This window comes from Pipistrellus hanaki (assembly GCF_964339955.1).
Source record: "Pipistrellus hanaki genome assembly, chromosome: 16".
Lineage (NCBI taxonomy): Eukaryota > Metazoa > Chordata > Mammalia > Chiroptera > Vespertilionidae > Pipistrellus > Pipistrellus hanaki.
In genome coordinates this window covers 29,839,740-29,860,265 of record NC_140518.1, presented here as the reverse complement: position 1 = coordinate 29,860,265, position 20,526 = coordinate 29,839,740, and the positions used below count along the sequence as shown (strand labels likewise).

The window sequence follows — 20,526 nt, the reverse complement described above, 5'->3', positions numbered from 1 at the left end:
TCACATTGATGTTTCTCTGTCTTTCTCTCTTCCATTCTCCTAAAAAACTAATGGAAAAATATCCTCAGGTAGGGATTAACAACAACAAAAAATAAAAATAAAAGAAAAAGAAAGAAAAAAACCTTTAACTAAAAGAAGTTACAGTGGGGAGTCATGTCCTAGGCTGATATCTTTCCTGACAAAGGTCAGTCTTTACCTTAACTAAGACAGTTTGTTCTCTCGCATTTAACGTATCAGTGGAATGTCAGGGTAATTTGTAACTTCCCTTTTTCTGGACCCTTCAGGGCATAACCAATGGGTTAGAGCGCCAGGACTGGAGACCACAAATCCCTTTGTTGTCATTGTTACCTTGTTAATTGTTGAATGTTAACTATCCTGTACCCACCTGTGTAAAAGAAGCATGTGTCTATCATTTAACTTTTTATCTAATCCCTAGGTTTGCCCGCTTTGCTTTCTGCCACCTCCCTAATCTATCACCAATGGATTTCATGTAACCACCTCCCTAATCTATCACCAATGGATTCCGTGTAACCACCTCCCTAATCTATCACCAGTGATTTCATGAACCCATTTAAGTCTTTTCCTTTGAGTATAATAAATAAAACAAGGTCGAAACCACCATTCTCCAGAGCATTATCCCAATATGTTGAGATTCTGCTTCCTGGTCATTGTCGACAGTTAGGCTCAAATAAACTCACAAAAATTCTTTATAAGTTTGAAAGTTTTTTTTTTTATGTTAAAATTACTTGACGTTGTTGGCAGGATTCCAAAGAATCTCACCCAGGACCATCCTGCAGACTTGTACCCGGTGCTAGGATCTAGCAAAGGTCCATTGAGCCTGCCAATTTCCCTTTCCTCCCCCAATTGGGTGAACTTGGGTGAATTGTCTCCTGGACCCGTGATCTTCCCTTGCTTTTGGTAGAGGGCCTGATTTTATTTGTGCTGTATTTTTAAATCCTTAAGGTGGAACTAAGGTTAAGGGTTTACTGAACTCAGGCTAAGGCGAGAGTGGAGGAAAATAATGGGTGGCTGGTTTTGATTTTGGCTTTTTAATTGGATTTGCTTTCTGAGTCTGAGAAAAAAAACCCTTTGCAATATAAATGAGAGCTGAACGACGGCCCCAAAGAGGCGGCCGAGCCCGGCGCCCAGCCGCCGGCGCACTTCTAGGTGCACAGCGCGGGCGCCGTCACGGTGCTCAAGGCCCCCAACCGCCAGCTGATGACTTACTGGCTGCAGGAGCTGCAGCAGAAGCGCTGGGAGTACTGCAACGGCCTGGACATGGTCCAGGGGGCTGGCCGCACCTCGCCCCCCCCCCCCCCCCCCCCCGGGGACGGCTCCCAGGGCCTCGTGGCCAGGGGCGCCCCAGAGTTCCTGTACCCGCACCCCAACGCCTCTGCCGAGAAAGCCCGGACCGTCCTGGCCGTGGACGCGGCCCCCGGAGAGCTGGTGGGGGAACAGGCAGCCAGCCAGCCCGCCCCGGGGCCCCCCAACTCCATCAACTTCTCTCTGAAGCAGTGGTGTGCCGAGCTCAGGAATTCCATGTCCTCCTTCCGGCCGGGAAGGGGCCAGGACAGCCGGAAGAGCGTGTTCTACACGCCCAAGGAGTGGGAGCTGCTGGACCCCAGCCCCAAGGACCTGGAGGAGTCGGCGTCGCAGGAGGAGCGGCGGAGGCAGGCGCTGGAGGGAGGCAGAGGCAGTGCGGGCTCCGGGTTCCTCTTCGACCTGGGCCGTGTCCCCTACAAAGGCAGGCCTGAGGGGCATGATCGGGTCCTACACGAGCCGCCACGGCAGCGGGGACCCGGCCCCCGAGGGGACGCCTGGGGGCGCCAGCCGGGCCTCGGACCCGGACCTGCAGCAGCAGGTGCAGAGCCAGCAGGAGGAGCTGGAGCAGCTGCGCAAGGAGCTGTCCAGCCAGAAGGAGCTGGTGCGGCTGCTGCAGCAGACGGTGCGCTCCTCACAGTACGACAAGTACTTCGCCGGCAGCAGGCTGTGCGACGGGGCCGCCCCGGACACGCTGGCGCTGCTGCACCAGAAGGACGAGCAGATCCTGGGCCTGACCCGGCAGCTGGACCGGCTGGGCCTGGAGAAGGAGAGCCTGCAGCAGGAGGTGCGCACGCACAAGGCCAAGGTGGGCGAGCTGAGCGAGCAGCTGGGCATGCTCATGGAGACCATCGGGGTCAAGGGCGAGGTCATCATCAAGCTGTCGCGGCAGCTCAGCGAGGGCGAGGGCCGCCCCGCCTCCCCCGGCCCGCCGCCCAGCTCCCCCTCCGCCGGCCGGGACCAGCAGGAGCTGGACAGGTTGAAGGATAACCTGCAGGGGTACAAGGCCCAAAACAAGTTTCTCAACAAGGAAATCTTGGAGCTGTCGGCGCTGAGGAGAAAAGCGGAGAGGAGGGAGAGGGACCTGATGGCCAAGTACGCCAGCCTGGAGGCCAAGCTGTGCCAGGTGGAGAGCAAGTACCTGATCCTCCTGCAAGAGCTGCAGACGCCTGTGTGCGCGGAGGAGCAGGGCCCCGCCCGCGAGGTCATCGCGCAGCTGCTGGCCGACGCGCTGCAGGTGGAGGGCCCCGAGCAGCCGGAGCAGGCGCTGCTGAAGCCGCGGCTCGGCAGCGAGTACGACATCTACGGGTTCCGGACTGTGCCCGAGGACGACGAGGAGGAGCGGCTGGTGGCCAGGGTGCGGGCGCTGGACCTGTGGGGCCTGACGCTGGCGGAGACCCAGGAGGCATCCACGGGCGTCAAGTGGGAGAACTACCTGGCGGGCACCGTGACGCGGGAGATGGCGCGCTCCCCGGGGCTGAAGGCGCTGGTGCGCGCGGGCGTGCCGCACGGGCACCGCTCCAAGGTGTGGCGCTGGTGCGTGGACCTGCACACGCGCAAGCTGCGCGAGGGCGCGGCGCCCGGCTACTTCGCGGCGCTGCTGCGCGCGGCGCTGGAGAAGCAGAACCCGGCCTCGCAGCAGATCGAGCTGGACCTGCTGCGCACGCTGCCCACCAACCGCCACTACGCCGGGCCCGCCTCCGACGGCATCCCGCCGCTGCGCAACGTGCTGCTGGCCTTCTCCTGGTGCAACCCCGACATCGGCTACTGCCAGGGCCTCAACAGGCTGGCGGCGGCGGCCCTGCTGTACCTGGAGCAGGAGGACGCCTTCTGGTGCCTGGTGGCCATCGTGGAGGTGTTCATGCCGCGGGACTACTACACCAAGACCCTGCTGGGCTCCCAGGTGGACCAGCGCGTGTTCCGGGACCTGATGAGCGAGAAGCTGCCGCGGCTGCACGCGCACCTGGAGCAGCACCGCGTGGACTGCACGCTCATCACCTTCAACTGGTTCTTGGTGGGCTTCGTGGACAGTGTGGTCAGCGACGTGCTCTTCCGCATCTGGGACGCCTTCCTGTACGAGGGCCCCAAGGTAATCTTCTGCTTCGCGCTCGCGCTGTTCAAATTCCGGGAGGAGGAGATCCTCAGGCTGCAGGACTCCATGTCCATCTTCAAGTACCTGCGCTCCTTCACCCGCTCCATCCTGGACGCCCGGAAGCTGTTCGCCATCGCTTTCGGGGACCTGAACCCCTTCCCGCTGCGCCAGATCCGCAACCGGCGCGCCTTCCACCTGGAGAAGGTGCGGCAGGAGCTGTCGGAGCTGGAGGCCATCCGCCTGGACTTCCTGCGTGAGCGGGACGCCGCCGCCCGGCCCGACAAGGGTGCGCTGGTCAGTGACGAGGAGGACACCTGAGCCCGGACCCCGGCCCGGCCCGGCCCTGGCACACCTCCTCCCGCCCCGACCGGCCGACCGAGCGACCGGTGCCCGGCCCAACAAGGGCGCGCTGGTCAGCGACGAGGAGGACACTTGAACCCGGGCCCCCTGGCACACCTCCTCCCGCCCCGACCAGCCGACCGAGCGACCGGCCGACTGAGCGACCGGTGCCCGGCCCGCGGCTCCCGGGGCCTGTTTGCAGCCTCTTCCCGCCGCCCCGACCAGCCGACCGAGCGACCAACCGACCGGTGCATGGCGGGCGGCTCCGGGGGCCTGTTTGCAGCGAGGTCCAAGTGTGGGGTCTGCACCCCCGAACCCCGTGTGGGCGCCCCTTGCGGGCACGGGGCTCACAGTGAGGTCCGGGTGAGGAGCGGCTGCAGGAACCCCGGGGTCTGGGGGGCTCCCCGGGCCTGGGGCCCCTCTGCCGGCACCGGCCCCTTCCCGGGGCACCCCGGTCCTGAGCGCGCTCCGTGGGTTCGGCGGACTCAGGGGCTCGGTCCGGGGCGCGGGGCGCTGTTGCGGGCGGGTGAGCCGGGCCCACCCCCGGCGGCCGCACAGACCCGGGCGGCTGGGAGACGCGTTCCCTCCGGTTGGAGGTGTTTGGGGACCCCGCGCCCCCCCCCCCCCCCCAGCCTCCGCCACATGCGGGGGGGGCCCTGCGCTGGGGCGGCCGGTCTCCGTTCGCCGCCTCCGCCTCCTTTTGGGGCCGTCCCCTCCCCGAACCCCTTTTCTGGGCTGGGCCCACCTGGGAATGGGGCCTGGCTCCTGGGATCCGTCCCTCGTCTCCGACTTCCTGTCCCAGCCCCTTCCCGGGCCCGCGCCTGCGGGACTGGCACCGTCCTTCCGTCTGTCCGCCTGTCCGCCCGTCCGCCCGCGCAGGAGGCGCCCGGGCCGGGCCGGCGGTGGGACCCCGGGCGGAGCGCCCAGTGAGGTCTGGGTGTGCGGAGGGGGCGGCCAGGGGCGCAGACGCTGCCGGACCCGCCGGGGACCCCACAGGCCCCGGCCCAAGATTGGGGTCCCCCACCCCCCTGAGCCACACACACCCCTTCCGCACCCTTGTCGGTCACTACAGCTTCAATTTTTATAGCCGGTTCACCGCGGTCCCTGACGCACCTGTTTGTACACGGTCACGGGGTGCAGACCCCCCAGTGTGCGGGGCCGCACCTTCCCGTCAGCTCTGACGGGTTTTGTATGAAAAGGAAAATAAACATTTGTATGACGTTAAAAAATAAATGAGAGCTGAACTCATTCAGCTCCAAAGTTAAAGGGGCACATCCTCCCTCCAGCCCGGTTCTCAGGTGTTCTTAGGTGACTAAGAATCTTTGTGGAGGTGTCTGTCAGAGGTCATTCCTCATGACGTGCAGGAGCCCATTAGGGAAGTCCTAACTCAATTGTAATTAACTAACTGGCACATCCAGGAGGCCCCAATAAGGCTTGATCTGCCAGGGCCCCAAGCCCTTTCTGGTGTTTAAGACAGCTGGGAGAGAAACTGAGGCACATAAGAGGGTTGAATTGTGACTCAAGGGGTGAGAGCCTCATAGAGTTCAACCCATAAGCAGCACCCTTCGACCCTCCCCATAACATCCCTAGAAAATTTGCTCTACAGAGACCCAAAAATAAACATTTAAAAAAATGTAACATGGGGAATTTGCTTCCAAGTCCAGAAACTCCCAAACCCCAGGCCTCATTTATTAGTCCTGATAGGAAGTCTTTACATGCAAGTGCTTTACAGAAATGGGAAGATTTCATTAGAAAATATCATCGTAAAAATGGCCAAAATGCAGTTGTCTTTGGGTACCCCCAAACTGAAGTGTGATTTACAAAGAGAAAACAGAAGCAAACATAGGGTTGCCACAGGACTATGAGGGTATTTTCTCCTCTTTACTAATACTTTAGGAGAAATTGAGATTATCATAAAAGGGGAAGTTATTAAGGCCCTTGTAGATACTGGGGCTACCTTATCTGTTCTTAACCCTGCCCATCTAAGTTTCCCTCTTCCTTGGAGTAAAGTTTCTGTACAAATGGTAGGGGTATCTAACCAACCAAAGATTTTTTAAAATTAGAACCTTCCCATTTCAACTAGGGCATGATAAGGGGCAACATATTTTACTGGTCAAATTGGCCCCAATTCACCCAGGTGAAAATAAAATCGCAGAACCTGAACTAGAGGCTTCTCCAGGCTTCTAGTGGAATCTGCTACAGATGGGGAACCCACTGTCAGAGACAGAGGCATAGGTGGGGGGCTTTGCTGGCTTGGGGTGGGGTTGGGGGTGCAGGGGCATTCTGGGCAGCAGGCAGTTTTAGCAAAGACAGGAAGCAGCACCATTTGCTCAGGATTGCCCATCTGTTCAGTGCGGTTGAGATACCACAGACCAAAGAGAGAGTGCTGGAATCAGCTCTATATGTAATTGCCTCCTCGCCAGAGAGTGAACCCCCTGAGGATAGGGACCATGCACTGAATCCTCTGGGCCAGCTGTGTCTGCTTCTCAGGATGCCAGCTCTAAGCTTCTGCTGAATGAGTAATAATTCCAAAACGGTTTGGCTGCGTAGATAGAGCGTTGGTCATGGGTTGGTTCAGGTCAAGGGCACATATCTTGATTGCAGGCCCTAGTTGGGGCACATGGGAGAGGCAACCAATCTATGTGTCTCTCTCCCATTGATGTTTGTCTCTCCCTCTCCCACTCTCTCTAAAAATCAATGGAAAAATATCTGTGGGTGAGAATTAACAAAAAAGAGGAAGAAAGAGTAATAATAGCAGGCAAACTGATGTCTCTCTCTTGTTGGAGTTTTTATTGCTTTCCAATAATGGAGGAGGTTGGGAGGTGGTGATTATTTCTTGGCAAAATACAGGTTGTGTGTGGGGGATCCTCTTCTTTTCACTACACACAGGAGCTGATTTGGAGGTGAGAACTCGCACTGTCACTGCATGATGGGCTGCACAGGTGCCTCCCACACACTTCCTCCAGGATTCCCCCCAAAAGCAAAGGTTAACAAGAGCTGCACCCAAACTTCTTTCCCACTTCCCCAAATGAGCCTGTCCCTCTGTTCATCCTGCTCCTCTAGAGGGCGGGCCTTACTGAGCATCCAGGGCAAACAAAACCAACAGCCTTTGTTCAACGACAGGAAGAAACCTGAGGCTTCTATGTGAGGGAGTAAGCTCCTGAACAGTAGGACAGGTGATCGTAGTTCAAGCAAAAGAGCAGAAGCTCAAGGCATTGTGTCATCTATCATCACAAGAAGGGCAAGTGTAGCACAATAAAATATTAATATATATATATATAATTTATTTTTTTATAGAGAGGAAAAGAGGAGGATAGAGAGTTAGAAACATTGATGAGAGAGAAACATCAATCAGCTGCCCCCTGCACACTCCTACTGGGGATGTGCCTGCAACCAAGGTACATGCCCTTGACTGGAATTGAACCTGGGACCTTTCAGTCTGCAGGCCGACGCTCTATCCACTGAGCCAAACCGGTTAGGGCCAATAAGATATTTTGAGAGAGAGACCACATTCACATAACTTATTACAGTATATCGTTATAATTGTTCTATTTTTATTATCATTGTCAGTCTCTCAGTGTGCAGATTTATATACCAAACTTTATTACAGGTGTGTATGTATAGGAAAAACCCCAGTATATCTAGGGTTCTGTGCTAGCTGCAGTTTCCAGCATCCACTGGGGTCTTGGGACAAGTCCCCCACAGATAAGGACTGGGAGGGAGGATAATTGGTTCAAACCATTGTTGCTTTGAACCAGTAATTTTGAGACAACCTTCACAAAGAACACCAAGGATGCTTGATAATTCTCTTCCAAAGTCCCAAACATGGAATACTATTTAGCAATCAAAAGAACTACCAATACATGGACAGCTTGGGCAAACCTCAAAGGCATGACGTAGAAGGAAAGACGCATATGGTACATATATGTAACTACATAATGAAAGTTGCCTATGTTATGATTCAATTTACATGGCAGTCTCAAAAAGACACAGCTCTGTGGTTCCCAGAGGTTAGGAGTGGGGGAGGGTGTCACTATAAAGGGTAGCCTGGGGGAGCTTTTTGGGGAGAAGATGCTGTTCTGTATCCTGTTGTGGGAGTGGTTACATCTGCATGTGTTAAAACCCCTGGAACTGTACACTGTCCAGGTAGTGAATTTCATTAAATGGCCCCACCATCATTAATAGGATTTTGGATCTTCGTTTCCTCTGTGGTCAAGGGAGGGTAATCTCCTGACGTACTCTCTGTCTTCAGGAACAAAACAAAGAAGGATGAAACGTGGCTACACTAGTAGACAGGGATTTTTGAAAATGCCATCTTTTTAGGTTTGGCCAGGAAAAACAAAAGAAGATCCAGGGGAGAATGGGGAGGGATGAGGGCAGGAAGTGTAGAGAAGAAGGAAGAAGGTGGGAGAGTGTTCTGGAATGACTTTTGAGTTACTGTGTTTTTAGTGCTTATCACCTGCCAGGCAGTACAGCTGTGTGTGCTTTACTTTTTCTCCGAGAGGCAGGTGCTATAATTAGCTCCACTTTGCAGACGAAGGAAGTAAGGCCCAAAGAGGTAACGCCGTTTGCCCAAGTCACACAGCTGGTGAGTGGTAGGGCTGGGATTGAATTCAAAGCCAGTGCCTTTAATGCCATTCCCTCCCTCCCAGTCCATGTTATTTCATCCCTGAGCCTTTGAGTTTCTTCTCTCCAGGATGGAGATTTATATTTGATCTCTCTCTCTCTCTCTCTCTCTCTCTCTCTCTCTCTCTCTCTCTATATATATATATATATATATATATATATAATATATATATATATATTATTGATTTTTTACAGAGAGGAAGAGAGAGGGATAGAGAGCTAGGAACAGCGATGAGAGAGAATCATTGATCAGCTGCCTCCTGCACAGGGGATGTGCCCGCAACCAATGTACATGCTCTTGACCGAAATTGAACCTGGGACCTTTCACTCCGTAGACCGACGCTCTATCCACTGAGCCAAACCAGTTTCGGCTGATCTCCCACTCTCTTGACCATCAAGGACTTGGTCCTAGATGTACTCTCCACGTTCCGTCTACCTTCCCCTCTTCCTAAGAAGCCCCTCCTGGGCTGGCCTCTCAGCAGGCCCTTGTATGAGATTTGAGAGGCACGTGGGAGGCAGTGGCAGCAACAGGCGGTGGTGTGGGCTTCGGGAGACAGGCGATGATTTCCTGGCCTGGGATGCAGGTAGCCATGACCATGGGGCATGCTTTCCTGCAGCCCCTGGCCTGGACAGCAGGAGCGGCTTTCTGCCCCTGAAGGCTAATGGCAGCTTCCCTGACCTATTCTTCTCCAGCCTTCGGAAGGATTTCCAACACTTACGTTCCTGGGCAAGTCCCTTCTTGAAATGCCTGGAACAGTTTCTGTTCTTTGGCTGATACAGAGCCCGGGTGCCCTGTCCTCTCAGGAATACCCTTAACAAGATTTATTTTTTAATAAAACACCATCCTTGAAAACATAGCAAGTGGACTTGGGATGGAGACCCTAAGGTTGGCGTCTGGGGTGTCCCTCTTTGGAAATGCTTGGCGGAGCCCTCTTATCTGCCAGCATTGACTGGGCTGCCTGGCCTGGGGGAGGGGAGAACTGTCCAGAGGGCCTTCCCATCCAGGCGGTCCCATTCCATTCACATTTTCCTTCTCTGTGGCTGTGGACTGCCCATCCCTTGTGCGAAGGACACCGCAAGAGCTGCTTTCTGCAATGTCTAGTGAGGGAAACTGAGGCATGAAGAGGCTCGAGATGGGGTCGTATGTGGCCAATCCAGAGGAAGAGCATCCCTGTGCTGTTTCTAAGTTCATCATCTCATCACCAGGAAGCCAGGAAGGTTCTAGGGGAGGTGGGTGGGCGGTGGGGAAGCTTCATTCAGCACCTATTGTGTTCAGTGTCAAGCTCTTTCCATGCGCTAGTTCATTTGCTTGAGTCTTCACAAGGCCCTGGCTTATGATTCCCATTGATGAGAGGAATGGGGCTCAGAGAGGTCAAATAAGCTGCCCAGAGTCACTCAGCGGCAGGTGTGGTATTCCAACCCAGTCTAGCTCCAAAGCCCCAGTTCTTCCTCCCTCACCACTACCAGTTCTCAGGGCTCTCACTGCAAAGGTGCCTGTGGCTGTGTTAGTTCTATTGTACATGGAATTGTTTAGATTTAAGATGAATAGCATTTACTTCTAAGACTTTAACCTGCTTTAGTGAATATACGATACTGAGTTTTTCATTATCCGGTTGCTATTATGAATCATTTATTCTGACATGACCCTTGCTGACAAGAATCTGGCAAACTGTGGGCCAAACCATGCCCCCTACAACTTAACAATGACCCGGGTTGGCCCTTCTGATTCACCTCCTTCCTGGCTCCTGCCTCCTATGCCAGGGCTCCCCCCCACTCCCCGTCTCTCCAGCTGCATCACGCTCCTGCCCAAGTTGGCCCAAGGCCTTGGGCTCCAGTCCCAGCCTTTGTTCGTGCTGTTCCCCTGCCCGTGTGCCCTCTCCTCAGTCCATCTGCCAAACTCCTCACCCCTCTTTCAAGTCTCTTTCAAGGCTCCTTTGAAAGCCTCTCTTGGCCTCCATCCACAGGTAACGCTGATCTCTTCCTAAGACTCCTACCACCGCCAGGACGCTTCTTGCGCTTATTCAATAGCCACCCTTTCTGCACGTGTTCAGTGGGCGCTCGACATGGAGCTAGGTGCTGGGGACATAGCTCGGAATCCGGCGGCAACCATGGGAGGGGGCTTTGTTGTTTCCATTTACTGGGGATCAGAGACGTGAAGGACTGGCCCAGACCTTCACAGACAGTTCATGGTAGACCCAGGACTGATGCTGGGCCTGTGTGATCCCAACACTGAGTCAGGTTTTGCTGAATTGAAGTGAGGTGGTGGCTGTGCATTCTCAACTGTCCTCGTATCGTGGGGGCTTGGAGCAGCAGTCCGGTTGTCAGGGGAGCAGCTGAGAGATGGTGTGGAGCTGCATTGCGCGGGAGTCATATTGCTGTTCATGGGCCACATGCTTATAGAAGGTGGCTTTGGAGCAGCTTGATGGAGATGAGGGGGCACTGAACCCCCCACAGACCGCTGTGGATGGAGTCAGGAAAAGGTGGGGGTAGGGGGCTGAGCCAGGGAAGCCCAAAGCAGAGTTGCAACTGTAGGATGTCCTGTGTCCTTATCAGGATGACCAATGACTTTGTCATTTCCACTGAGTCAGACCCCAGAAGGTGTTTTATAGAGCAGAGCAGGCTGTCCATCCCCTAGAGCAGTGGTGGGCAAACTCATTAGTCAACAGAGCCAAATATCAACAGTGCAACGACTGAAATTTCTGTTGAGAGCCAAATTTTTTTAAACTTAAACTTCTTCTAACGCCACTTCTTCAAAATAGACTCGCCCAGACCGTGGTATTTTGTGGAAGAGCCACACTCAAGGGGCCAAAGAGCCCCATGTGGCTCAAGAGCCTCGGTTTGCTGACCACGGCCCTAAAGAACCTCCAGCCCCCAAGGATGTGAGAGAAGACCTTCTGTGGGGGTTACCAATAAACAACTATTAAAACAGCATTCCCAGGCTCTTGAGAAAGGAGACTCAATTATTATTTTCTTTTTTTCTAAAAACAGGGGGAAAATTAATGGGGAACAGAAGAAACAACTCCTGTTAGTAACAACAATGAAATCCTGACATTTGGATGTAAAAATTTCAACTTTTTCAAAACGCTATCTATTGGGTCGGCAACTAAGTAATTGCGGGTTTCACACATATATGGCTTCAGTTGAATTTTTAGGTTTGCAGACGTAGTACAAATGTAAAACACATTTTGTATTTGATAGTTGGCTATTCAGCTGTTAATCAGTAAAAAAAGTTTTTTGATCTGTTTTGTAGTTTTTGTTTGGCATTCGTTGAAAAATGGAAAATCAAAAGGAACATTTTCGTCATATTTTCCTTTTTATTTCCGCAAAGGGAAAAACGCATCGCAAGCTCATAAAAAGTTATGTGCTGTTTATGGTGACGAAGCCTTAAAAGAACGGCAGTGTCAAAATTGGTTTGCCAAATTTCGTTCTGGTGATTTTTCACTCAAAGATGAAAGACGCTCTGGTCGTCCAGTTGAAGTTGATGACGCCCTAATCAAAGCAATAATCAATTCGGACTGTCACAGTACAACACGTGAGATTGCAGAGAAGCTTCATGTATCACATACATGCATTGAAAATCACTTAAAACAACTTGGCTATGTTCAAAAACTCGATACATGGGTTCCTCACGAACTGAAAGAATCACAGTTAACGCAACGCATTAGCAGCTGCAATTTGCTAAAGAAACGTAATGAAAATGATCCATTTTTAAAACGACTGATAACTGGCGATGAAAAATGGGTTGTTTACAACAATATCAAGCGGAAAAGATCGTGGAGCAGGCCAGGTGAACCAACTCAAACAACATCAAAAGCTGATATTCATCAAAAGAAGGTTTTGTTATCAGTTTGGTGGGATTACAAAGGAATTGTCTACTTTGAACTCTTACCACCCAACCGAACGATCAATTCTGATGTCTACATTGAACAACTAACGAAATTAAACAATGCAGTTGAAGAAAAGCGGCCCGAATTGACAAATCGAAAAGGTGTTGTATTCCATCATGACAATGCAAGGCCACACACATCTTTGGTCACTCGGCAAAAATTAATGGAGCTTGGTTGGGATGTTTTGCCACATCCACCATATAGTCCTGACCTTGCACCATCTGATTACTTTTTGTTTCGATCTTTACAAAACTCCTTGAATGGTAAAAATTTCAATAATGATGATGATGTCAAATCGTACCTGATTCAGTTTTTTGCTAATAAAAACCAGAAGCTTTTTGAATGTGGGATTATGATGCTGCCTGAAAGATGGCAAAAGGTCATTGATCAAAATGGGCAATACATTACAGAATAAAGTTATTTAGTTCCATGAAAAAATTGTCTTTGATTTTCTTTAAAAAATCCGCAATTACTTAGCTGCCGACCCAATATCATATATCATTATCTCATTCACTTTTCAATTCCATTAAGAGAGACACCAGGAGAGCTTCTCATACTAGTCTACAGGGGAAGAAAGGGTCTCAGTGATGAAACCTAGTGGGAATGGTCAGAAACTGATGGATCTTGTGGGGCAAGCCCCCTAGTGCTCATTGTTGAAATTAGAAGTCACGGAATGAGCTGTTCATTATCCAGTTGAAGGCAAACAAAGGGATTGGATAGGCCCTTGTTGACTGGAAGTGAATTGAACATTGGATCCAGGTAGACAGAAACCAATGAGCTGTTGTTCCCTTTACTTTTCTTGTTGGTCATTTCAGATTTATTTGGATTGGCAAAGACATTCTCAACAGTCCTCAAATGACATCAGCGATGGTGCCAGCAAGAACTTTGTGCACAGGGCAAAGTTCAGCCCCCAATGAGCTGACCAATCAGAGGGGTGGGGAAGGTAGTAAGGAATCCTTTCTCCTTAGGGTTTGTTTAGAAATGATTGTGTTATAGTACCGTGTTTCCCTGAAAATAAGACATCCTCCGAAAATAAGACCTACTTACAGGTTTCCTTCTGAGTGAATTATAAGGCATCCCCCCAAAAATAAGGCCCTCCCTAGGCTCTGTCTCAGAATGCTATTGCTAAACATGAGAGATTTGGTCCACTGATTCTGAAAGAAATGGAGTCACAAGAAATTCACCAGGAAATTCAGGAATTGGATTGTTATGATGATGTTCCAGAAGATGATGTCATGATTGTCATTGAATAAATGAGTGAATTCTTTTTTCAGAATACTGTAGGATTCAGTTTGTCTGGTTTGTGTTGACAACTACCATACTACCATACTGTATACAGGTAATAAACTTCCTTTATTTTCATTTAACAATAAATGTGTACCGTATTCTTCTTCATGGAAATATAAAAAAATCATCCCCTGAAAATAAGACTTAGCGCATCTTTGGGAGCAAAAATTAATATAAGACACGGTCTTATTTTCGGGGGAACAGGGTACAAACAGAGACCGCAAGGTGAAGATCCCTACTCCTCACCTTGTTCTCATTCTTTTCTGTTGCTCCTTTAATTTATCTGTCCCCTCCCAGCCCCGCTTGCCTGGTCCAAGCCCCAGGCCTGCCAGAGGGGCCTCCAGGACAGCGCTCAGCTGCTCGGCTTCATTAGCACCTGGAGCACACTGCCTGCCCCACCCAGAGAAACAGGGAACTCCTTCTGGAGCTGAGCCCGTTGGTCTCCCTTTCATCCTCCTAATCAAGTCGGGGTGATGACATCGAGCGGCCCGAGACCTGTACCTGCCTTATCAACTGTCCTTCCCCCTGGAATTTAATCAGAGCTCACTGCCCAAACGCTTCGGTTGTTGCAGTTGGGCCAGTCAAGACATTCTGGCCTTACCCACCTGGTGCTTCCAGATAGTGCAAGTCCCTTGGGATGCTTATTTTTATACAGGGGAGCATTGGACACCAGGCTTTGTAATAAGAATGTGGAGGAATATGGAGAAGTGATTGCATCTTAGGGGCCAGTTGCCACTTCAGAGACCAACAGTACAGCCTTTCAGCAAGAAGCATAATTTAAAAAGCTTGGGAAAGTGCCCAGACTGTGTGGCCAGGAGACAAGCCTGGTTTTGGGGTGAAAGAGGGAGGCCCTTTCCTAGAAACGAAGCCAATTGCATAAATATTTTCATCCCACCCGTCTTTCCAAAGGCTCCTCTGCTGGTGGATCCCCGTGGGGACTGTGCCAGGAATTAGGGAGGAGGGCAGGGCCAGGACTCCCTCAATCCCTTTCCACTAACGGAGGGGAGAACTGGCTGGAAGCCATTTGTTTAACAAATTGATTTTCTAATTTATTAGTTCACTGAACCAATGAATACTTGTTATGTAAATTTATTTCGTTATGGGACAGATGAGATGTTTGCATGGTTCAAAATTCAGAAAGTACTCTGTCAAAATCTCTCTCCAGCCCACTCCCCCTCCAGAGGTAAAGCCACATGACCTGTTTCCCGGGTCTCCTTCTGGAGATGTGCAACGCATAGAAAAGCTGTGCAGATTATCATCCTATGTCTGGTTTATTGTTTTCCTAACCCACACAAACAATAGTCATTTATAAAGTCTGCTATGAACCTTGATATTTTTTTTAACTTAATAAAATATCGTGGATTTTTTTAAAAAAAAAATGCATAAAAGGCTTCATTCATTTTTCTTATTTTTTTATGGTTCATTTTAGTCCAGTGCATGGAGGCATCACGACTTTTTTCAGTAATCTCCCACTGAGAGACAGCTGGCTTGTTCCCATCCTTCTGCTATAATAAACAGCCCTGCAGTACACATGTCATTAGTCTACCTGTAGAATAAGATCCTAGAAGGGAATTGCGGGGTGGGAGGCATAGAGAAGTTGAATCAATTTACACTTCCACTAGCAACACGTAAGAGTGTTTTCAACATGTGAGCACCTTTTACTCCGTGTTCATGATGCTCCCTGTACATTGGGTGGCTACAAAGGTGGAGTCAGCCTTCAGTGACTTCCCTTCACCCTTAAAGCAGAGAGCAGCCTCCTACTGGCCTCGCCTGACCAGCCTATGAGCTCCTTGCTAGCCTCCCAGCCTCACTGCCTGCCTGACTCACTACCCCCAGGTGCACCCATCTCTTCTTAGTTCCCCGAACAGCCCAAGCTCCCTCCTCTCACAGGGTCTTTGTACATGAAGTGCCAGATGCCTAGAAGGCCCTTTCTCCCCTTTCAATCCCTAGCTCTCTGCTCAATTACCCTTCCTCGAGGGAACCCTGCAGCCACCTCCATGACTGATTCCCCGTGACTAGGTCATAAGCTCCCCAGCACCATGTACTTCCTCAAGGCCCAGAAGCTATTACCCCCCCATTTCTGTCATTAGTTACTGTTGTTCTTTTCTGTGGGTCTCTGAGCTCCGTAGAGGCAGGGACCATGTCTGTTTCTCTCTCCATTGTCTCTCCAGGGCCTAGCATGGTGCCTGGTACCTCGTAGGCACTCAGTAAAGATTTCTTGTTTGATTTTATTCAGTAAGATCAATGAATCTTTTTTTGGCATCAACAATGTGCGGGAATTGTTCTAGGCTTCAGGGAAACATTATGAATAGGACAAATTCCTGCTCTCATGGTGCTTAACAGACCATGTTAGTGGTTGGGGGAAGGAGCACACAGTCAATAGAGATATAAACTAATGTCTGACTAATATAAACTATGTCGGACTGTGATGCCTGTTATGAAAAGAAATAAAGCAGAGGAAAGCAGCAGCACAAGAGAGAGATGGGAGAGCCGTTTCAAACAGAGTCTTCAAGGAAGGGCTCTTAACTAAGGTGACCTTTGAGCAGAGACCTGAATGGAACAAAAGAGTCAGCTGTGTGGCTATTTGGAAGAAGAGCATTTCAGACTGAGGGAATGTTAAGTACAAAGACCCTGAGGCAGGTCCATAATAGCCATGATGGAGGAATGTAGGTCGATATTTGAAAGACTAGAATTTTTAAAACTATATATTTCTTTATTGATTTTAGAGAGGAAGGGAGAGGGAGAGAGAGATAGAAACATCAATGATGAGAGAGAATCATTGATTGGCTGCCTCCTGCATGCCCCCTATTGGGGATTGAGCCCACAACCCGGGCATGTGCCCTTGGCTGGAATCGAACCTGGGACTCTTCAGTCCACAGGCCGATGCTATATCCACTGAGCCAAACTGGCTAGGGCAAAAGGCTAGAATTTATGTAACATTCAAACACTTATATTCAATCTTATGGTCTTTTTTTTTTTTTTTTTTTTTTAATTTTTTATTTATTTATTTATTTTTTTTTTAATTTTATTTTTTTATTTATTTATTTTTTTAAATCAATCTTTATTGTTCAGATTATTACAAAGGTTCCTCATTTCTTCCTCCCTCCACCAGGTTCCCACCCCACCCTCTGCCCCCTCCCCATCCCCCATTGTCCTCATCCATAGGTGCACAGTTTATGTTCAGTCTCTTCCTCCCTCCCTTTCCCCGATAGTAAATCCCTTTTCAGATAGTAAATCTGTTACTTAGCATTTTCTCATATCAATAATACCTCCACATGCCCAATGATACACTTCACACAAAAGACATTTCCAAATAGGTCAACCAGCCTCATCCAGGCCCCACCCAAGGCACTCACAGATCAACACCCCAGCGCTATACTAACTCAACACATCCAGATCTAAGCCTTCATCACTTGATTCAGCAGACCCTCAAGTTCCCGCAAAAGTTTCCAGCCATGTCTGAGAGGCAGCCGTGGGCAGGTACAGGTGAGGAGCAAGCTGTTTCGGGCCTGGCTGCTCCGGGCCTGGCCTCTGTTGCTCTGGTTCGTTCCACAACCAGCTGCTCCGGGTCTGGTCACTGCCGCTCCCGACCTAGTTGCTCTGGACTTGGCTGTTGCTGCTACAGGCCTGGCCGCACCCGACCCGGCTGCTCTGGGACCGGTTGCTCCGGTCCCGGCCGCTCCAGGCCTGGCCGCTCCCAGCCTGTCAGCCGCTGCTCCGGGCCTGGCCGCTCCCAGCCTGGCAGCCGCTTCTCCAGGCCTGGCCACTCCCAGCCTGGCAGCCACTGCTCCGGGCCTGGCCGCACCAGACCCGGCTGCTCCGGGCCTGGCCGCTCCCAGCCTGGCAGCCGCTGCTCCGGGCCTGGCCGCTCCCAGCCTGGCAGCCACTGCTCCTGGCCTGGCCGCACCAGACCCGGCTGCTCCGGGCCTGGCCGCTCCCAGCCTGGCAGCTGCTGCTCCGGGCCTGGCCGCTCCCAGCCTGGCAGCCGCTGCTCCTGGCCTGGCCGCACCAGACCCGGCTGCTCCGGGCCTGGCCGCTCTCAGCCTGGCAGCCGCTTCTCCAGGCCTGGCCACTCCCAGCCTGGCAGCCACTGCTCCGGGCCTGGCCGCACCAGACCCGGCTGCTCCGGGCCTGGCCGCTCCCAGCCTGGCAGCCGCTGCTCCGGGCCTGGCCGCTCCCAGCCTGGCAGCCACTGCTCCTGGCCTGGCCGCACCAGACCCGGCTGCTCCGGGCCTGGCCGCTCCCAGCCTGGCAGCTGCTGCTCCGGGCCTGGCCGCTCCCAGCCTGGCAGCCGCTGCTCCTGGCCTGGCCGCACCAGACCCGGCTGCTCCGGGCCTGGCCGCTCCCAGCCTGGCAGCTGCTGCTCCGGGCCTGGCCGCACCAGACCCGGCTGCTCCGGGCCTGGCCGCTCCCAGCCTGGCAGTCGCTGCTCCGGGCCTGGCCGCACCAGACCCAGCTGCTCCGGGCCTGGCCGCTCCCAGCCTGGCAGCTGTTGCTCTGGGCCTGGCCGCTCCCGCCTGGCAGCCGCTGCTCCGGGCCTGGCCACACCAGACCCGGCTGCTCCGGACCTGGCTGCTCCCAGCCTGGCAGCTGCTGCTCCAGGCCTGGCCGCTCCTAGCCTGGCAGCCGCTGCTCCAGGCCTGGCCACACCAGACCCAGCTGCTCCGGGCCTGGCCGCTCCCAGCCTGGCCGCCGCTGCTCCGGGCCTGGCTGCACCCGACCCAGCTGCTCCGAGCCTGGCCGCTCCCAGCCTGGATGCTCCGTGCTTGGCTACTGCTGTTCTGGGCCTGGCTGCTCCCAACCCGGCTGCTCTGGACCGGGCTTCTCCGGGCCCAGCCACTCCGTGTCTGGGTGTTCCTGGACTGGCCACCCTGGGCTTGGCCGCCTCTGCCTCAGGCCTGGCTGCCACTGCCCCAGGTCTGGCTGCTCCAGTGCTGGCCATTGATGCTCTTGTTCTGGCTGCTGCTGCTCTGGGGCCTGGCCACTGCTGCTCCGGGCCCAGCTGCCACTGCCTTGTGCCTGGCCACTCTAGGCCTGGTCGCCGCTGTTCCAACATTCTGTCCCTTTTTTCTCCTTTTTTTAAAAAAAAACAAAACGCATTTATGTTGCAATGTTGGCTGGTGCGTTGAGTTCTGACTTAGTCTTTGATTTTTCAAGATCTTCTTTGTATTCTTTCTTAAGTAATTTTACTATCATTTGCTCTCACTTGATTTCTTCACATTGAGAACTTCTTTGGTTTCTTCCTCCTTGTCCTGGGAGCTCAGCAGGTTGGCCTGTGGCACCCCTTTGTTCTCCGTGGGCTCCCGCGCTGCTCCAGCCTGTTGCCGGGGTCGGCGCCGCCCAGGAAGCAGCCCCCGTCCTTGGCTCCGTTGCCAGCGCTCAGCAGTCGAAGGCTCAGGGGCACCCCCCCCACTGGGGGCCCCGTCGCCCGTCTCCTTGCTGGCGCCCGGCTGGCCGGTGTCCGGCAGGGGCTCCTGCTCCTCGTGGCGTTCCTCCAATCTGGAGCTTTCTTTCTCCCTCCCACTAGGGGAGTCCAGGATCAAAGTCAACAGGCTGTCCTCTGCACACAGTGTGCGCGACTCCGGGGGCTCGGCCTTTCGCCGCGCTCCCAGGACTCCACCTCACAGCTCCGTCTCCCCCTGCCCGAGCCTGGGTCCCCAGGGACTGGCCCAGACCTGGAGTTCAGGGCGGTCTGGACTGAGGCTCAGAGCTGCCGCCGGAGGCTTTGTTTCTTCTGGCTAGGGTAATCCAGCATCAGAGTCAACATTCAGTCCTCTGCGCGCCATGTGCGCGCGACTCCGGGGGCCCCGCATTTTGCCGTCCCCCGGGATTGTCTCCTCCTGCCAGAGCCTGGGTCCCCAGGGTCTGGCACATAACTTGGGGCTCAGCGCTGCCGGTTCGGGGGTTCAGCCCAGGCTGGGGGTTCTATTTCCTTCCTGCTAGGGAACGCCAGGCAGCACCCAGCCCTCTCCTCCTCTCCGGCTGCGACCTCTCCGCGCGCGCGTGCGTGCGAGCGCGCAGCATGTCTCCGTACCTTAGGCTTTTTTTCAGCTCCTCTGATTTTCCTTCTGGTTTTCTCCCTCCTTCCTATTGTAGAGTTTTCAGTCAGTCGACTACCTGTAGCTCTGGGCAATGTCCACTCTACATTTTAGTTGTATTCCCTTGAAATTGTGAGCTGCTGCGGCTAGGTGTATACCCGAGCAGCCATCTTGGATCCTCTCCAATCTTATGGTCTTATTAATGATGTTACAAGGATCCATAATTTAAGATTTAAAAATAAAAAGAATTTGACAGTGAAAATGCTTTATCCTGAGACCATAGGCTAAAAAATAAAGCCATGATCTTCTTCCTAAAACTTGCCTTTTTTTTTTTTTTTTTTTTTTTGTAATTAGGGCCAAACCCTCACTTTGAAATACTATAATTCATTTCATCTAAGTTACTTTAGGTCAACAAGGAAATACAGTGGAACTTCTTTTCAGTAATAAATAAAAACATCAGAACAAATTGTCTGAATAGTTGACCATGTAAAATAATGCAAAGTGTTTATTTATTTAAAACTTACATAAAATTTATATGTAATATAAGTGTATATATAGCTTATTTTTCTGAAGAGGTTATCTGTGAAGGAGTTTGTTATTGCTTTATAATCTATTTTGGATTATTTTTAGCATACTATTCAATTCAATATACTAGTAATAATTTAATATAATTTTGGTGATTCTATTTTCACAAGAGCCAGTCAAAAAAAGTGCAGTGATATGAGAGTCTAATTAAAATAATTATTTCTATTGAAATAATTCAAAGAATAAATTTAGTCTCCTGAGGATCGGGCAGGATTCATAAAATCACCTTCAGTGTGATTACCTCCTCCTGAGTTATCATGAAGCATTCTGAAGGTCCTTACACGCACTACAGATAAAATACTATGCTAATTGCCACGTCAAACTTGGGCCCATCAACCCTAGCTGGTTTGGC

General features: G+C 52.0%; 2 protein-coding genes across 2 annotated transcripts in view; both read left to right on the top strand.

The window, feature by feature from the left end:
* Window positions 1–713, top strand: part of LYRM9 (LYR motif containing 9) — an 11,628-nt gene extending 10,915 nt beyond the window's left edge. Inside the window, exon 4 of the mRNA XM_084863096.1 lies at window positions 1–713. This exon is cut by the window's left edge and continues 1,895 nt beyond it. The gene's annotated coding sequence lies outside the window, so the exon portion shown is untranslated.
* Window positions 714–1,125: 412 nt separating this feature from the next.
* Window positions 1,126–3,803, top strand: LOC311610974 (TBC1 domain family member 2B-like). The gene is given in 2 exon segments (XM_084862624.1): window positions 1,126–1,751; window positions 1,753–3,803. Coding segments are annotated over 2 exon segments (2,511 nt in total). The 5' UTR covers window positions 1,126–1,218; the 3' UTR covers window positions 3,731–3,803.
* Window positions 3,804–20,526: the final 16,723 nt, after the last annotated feature.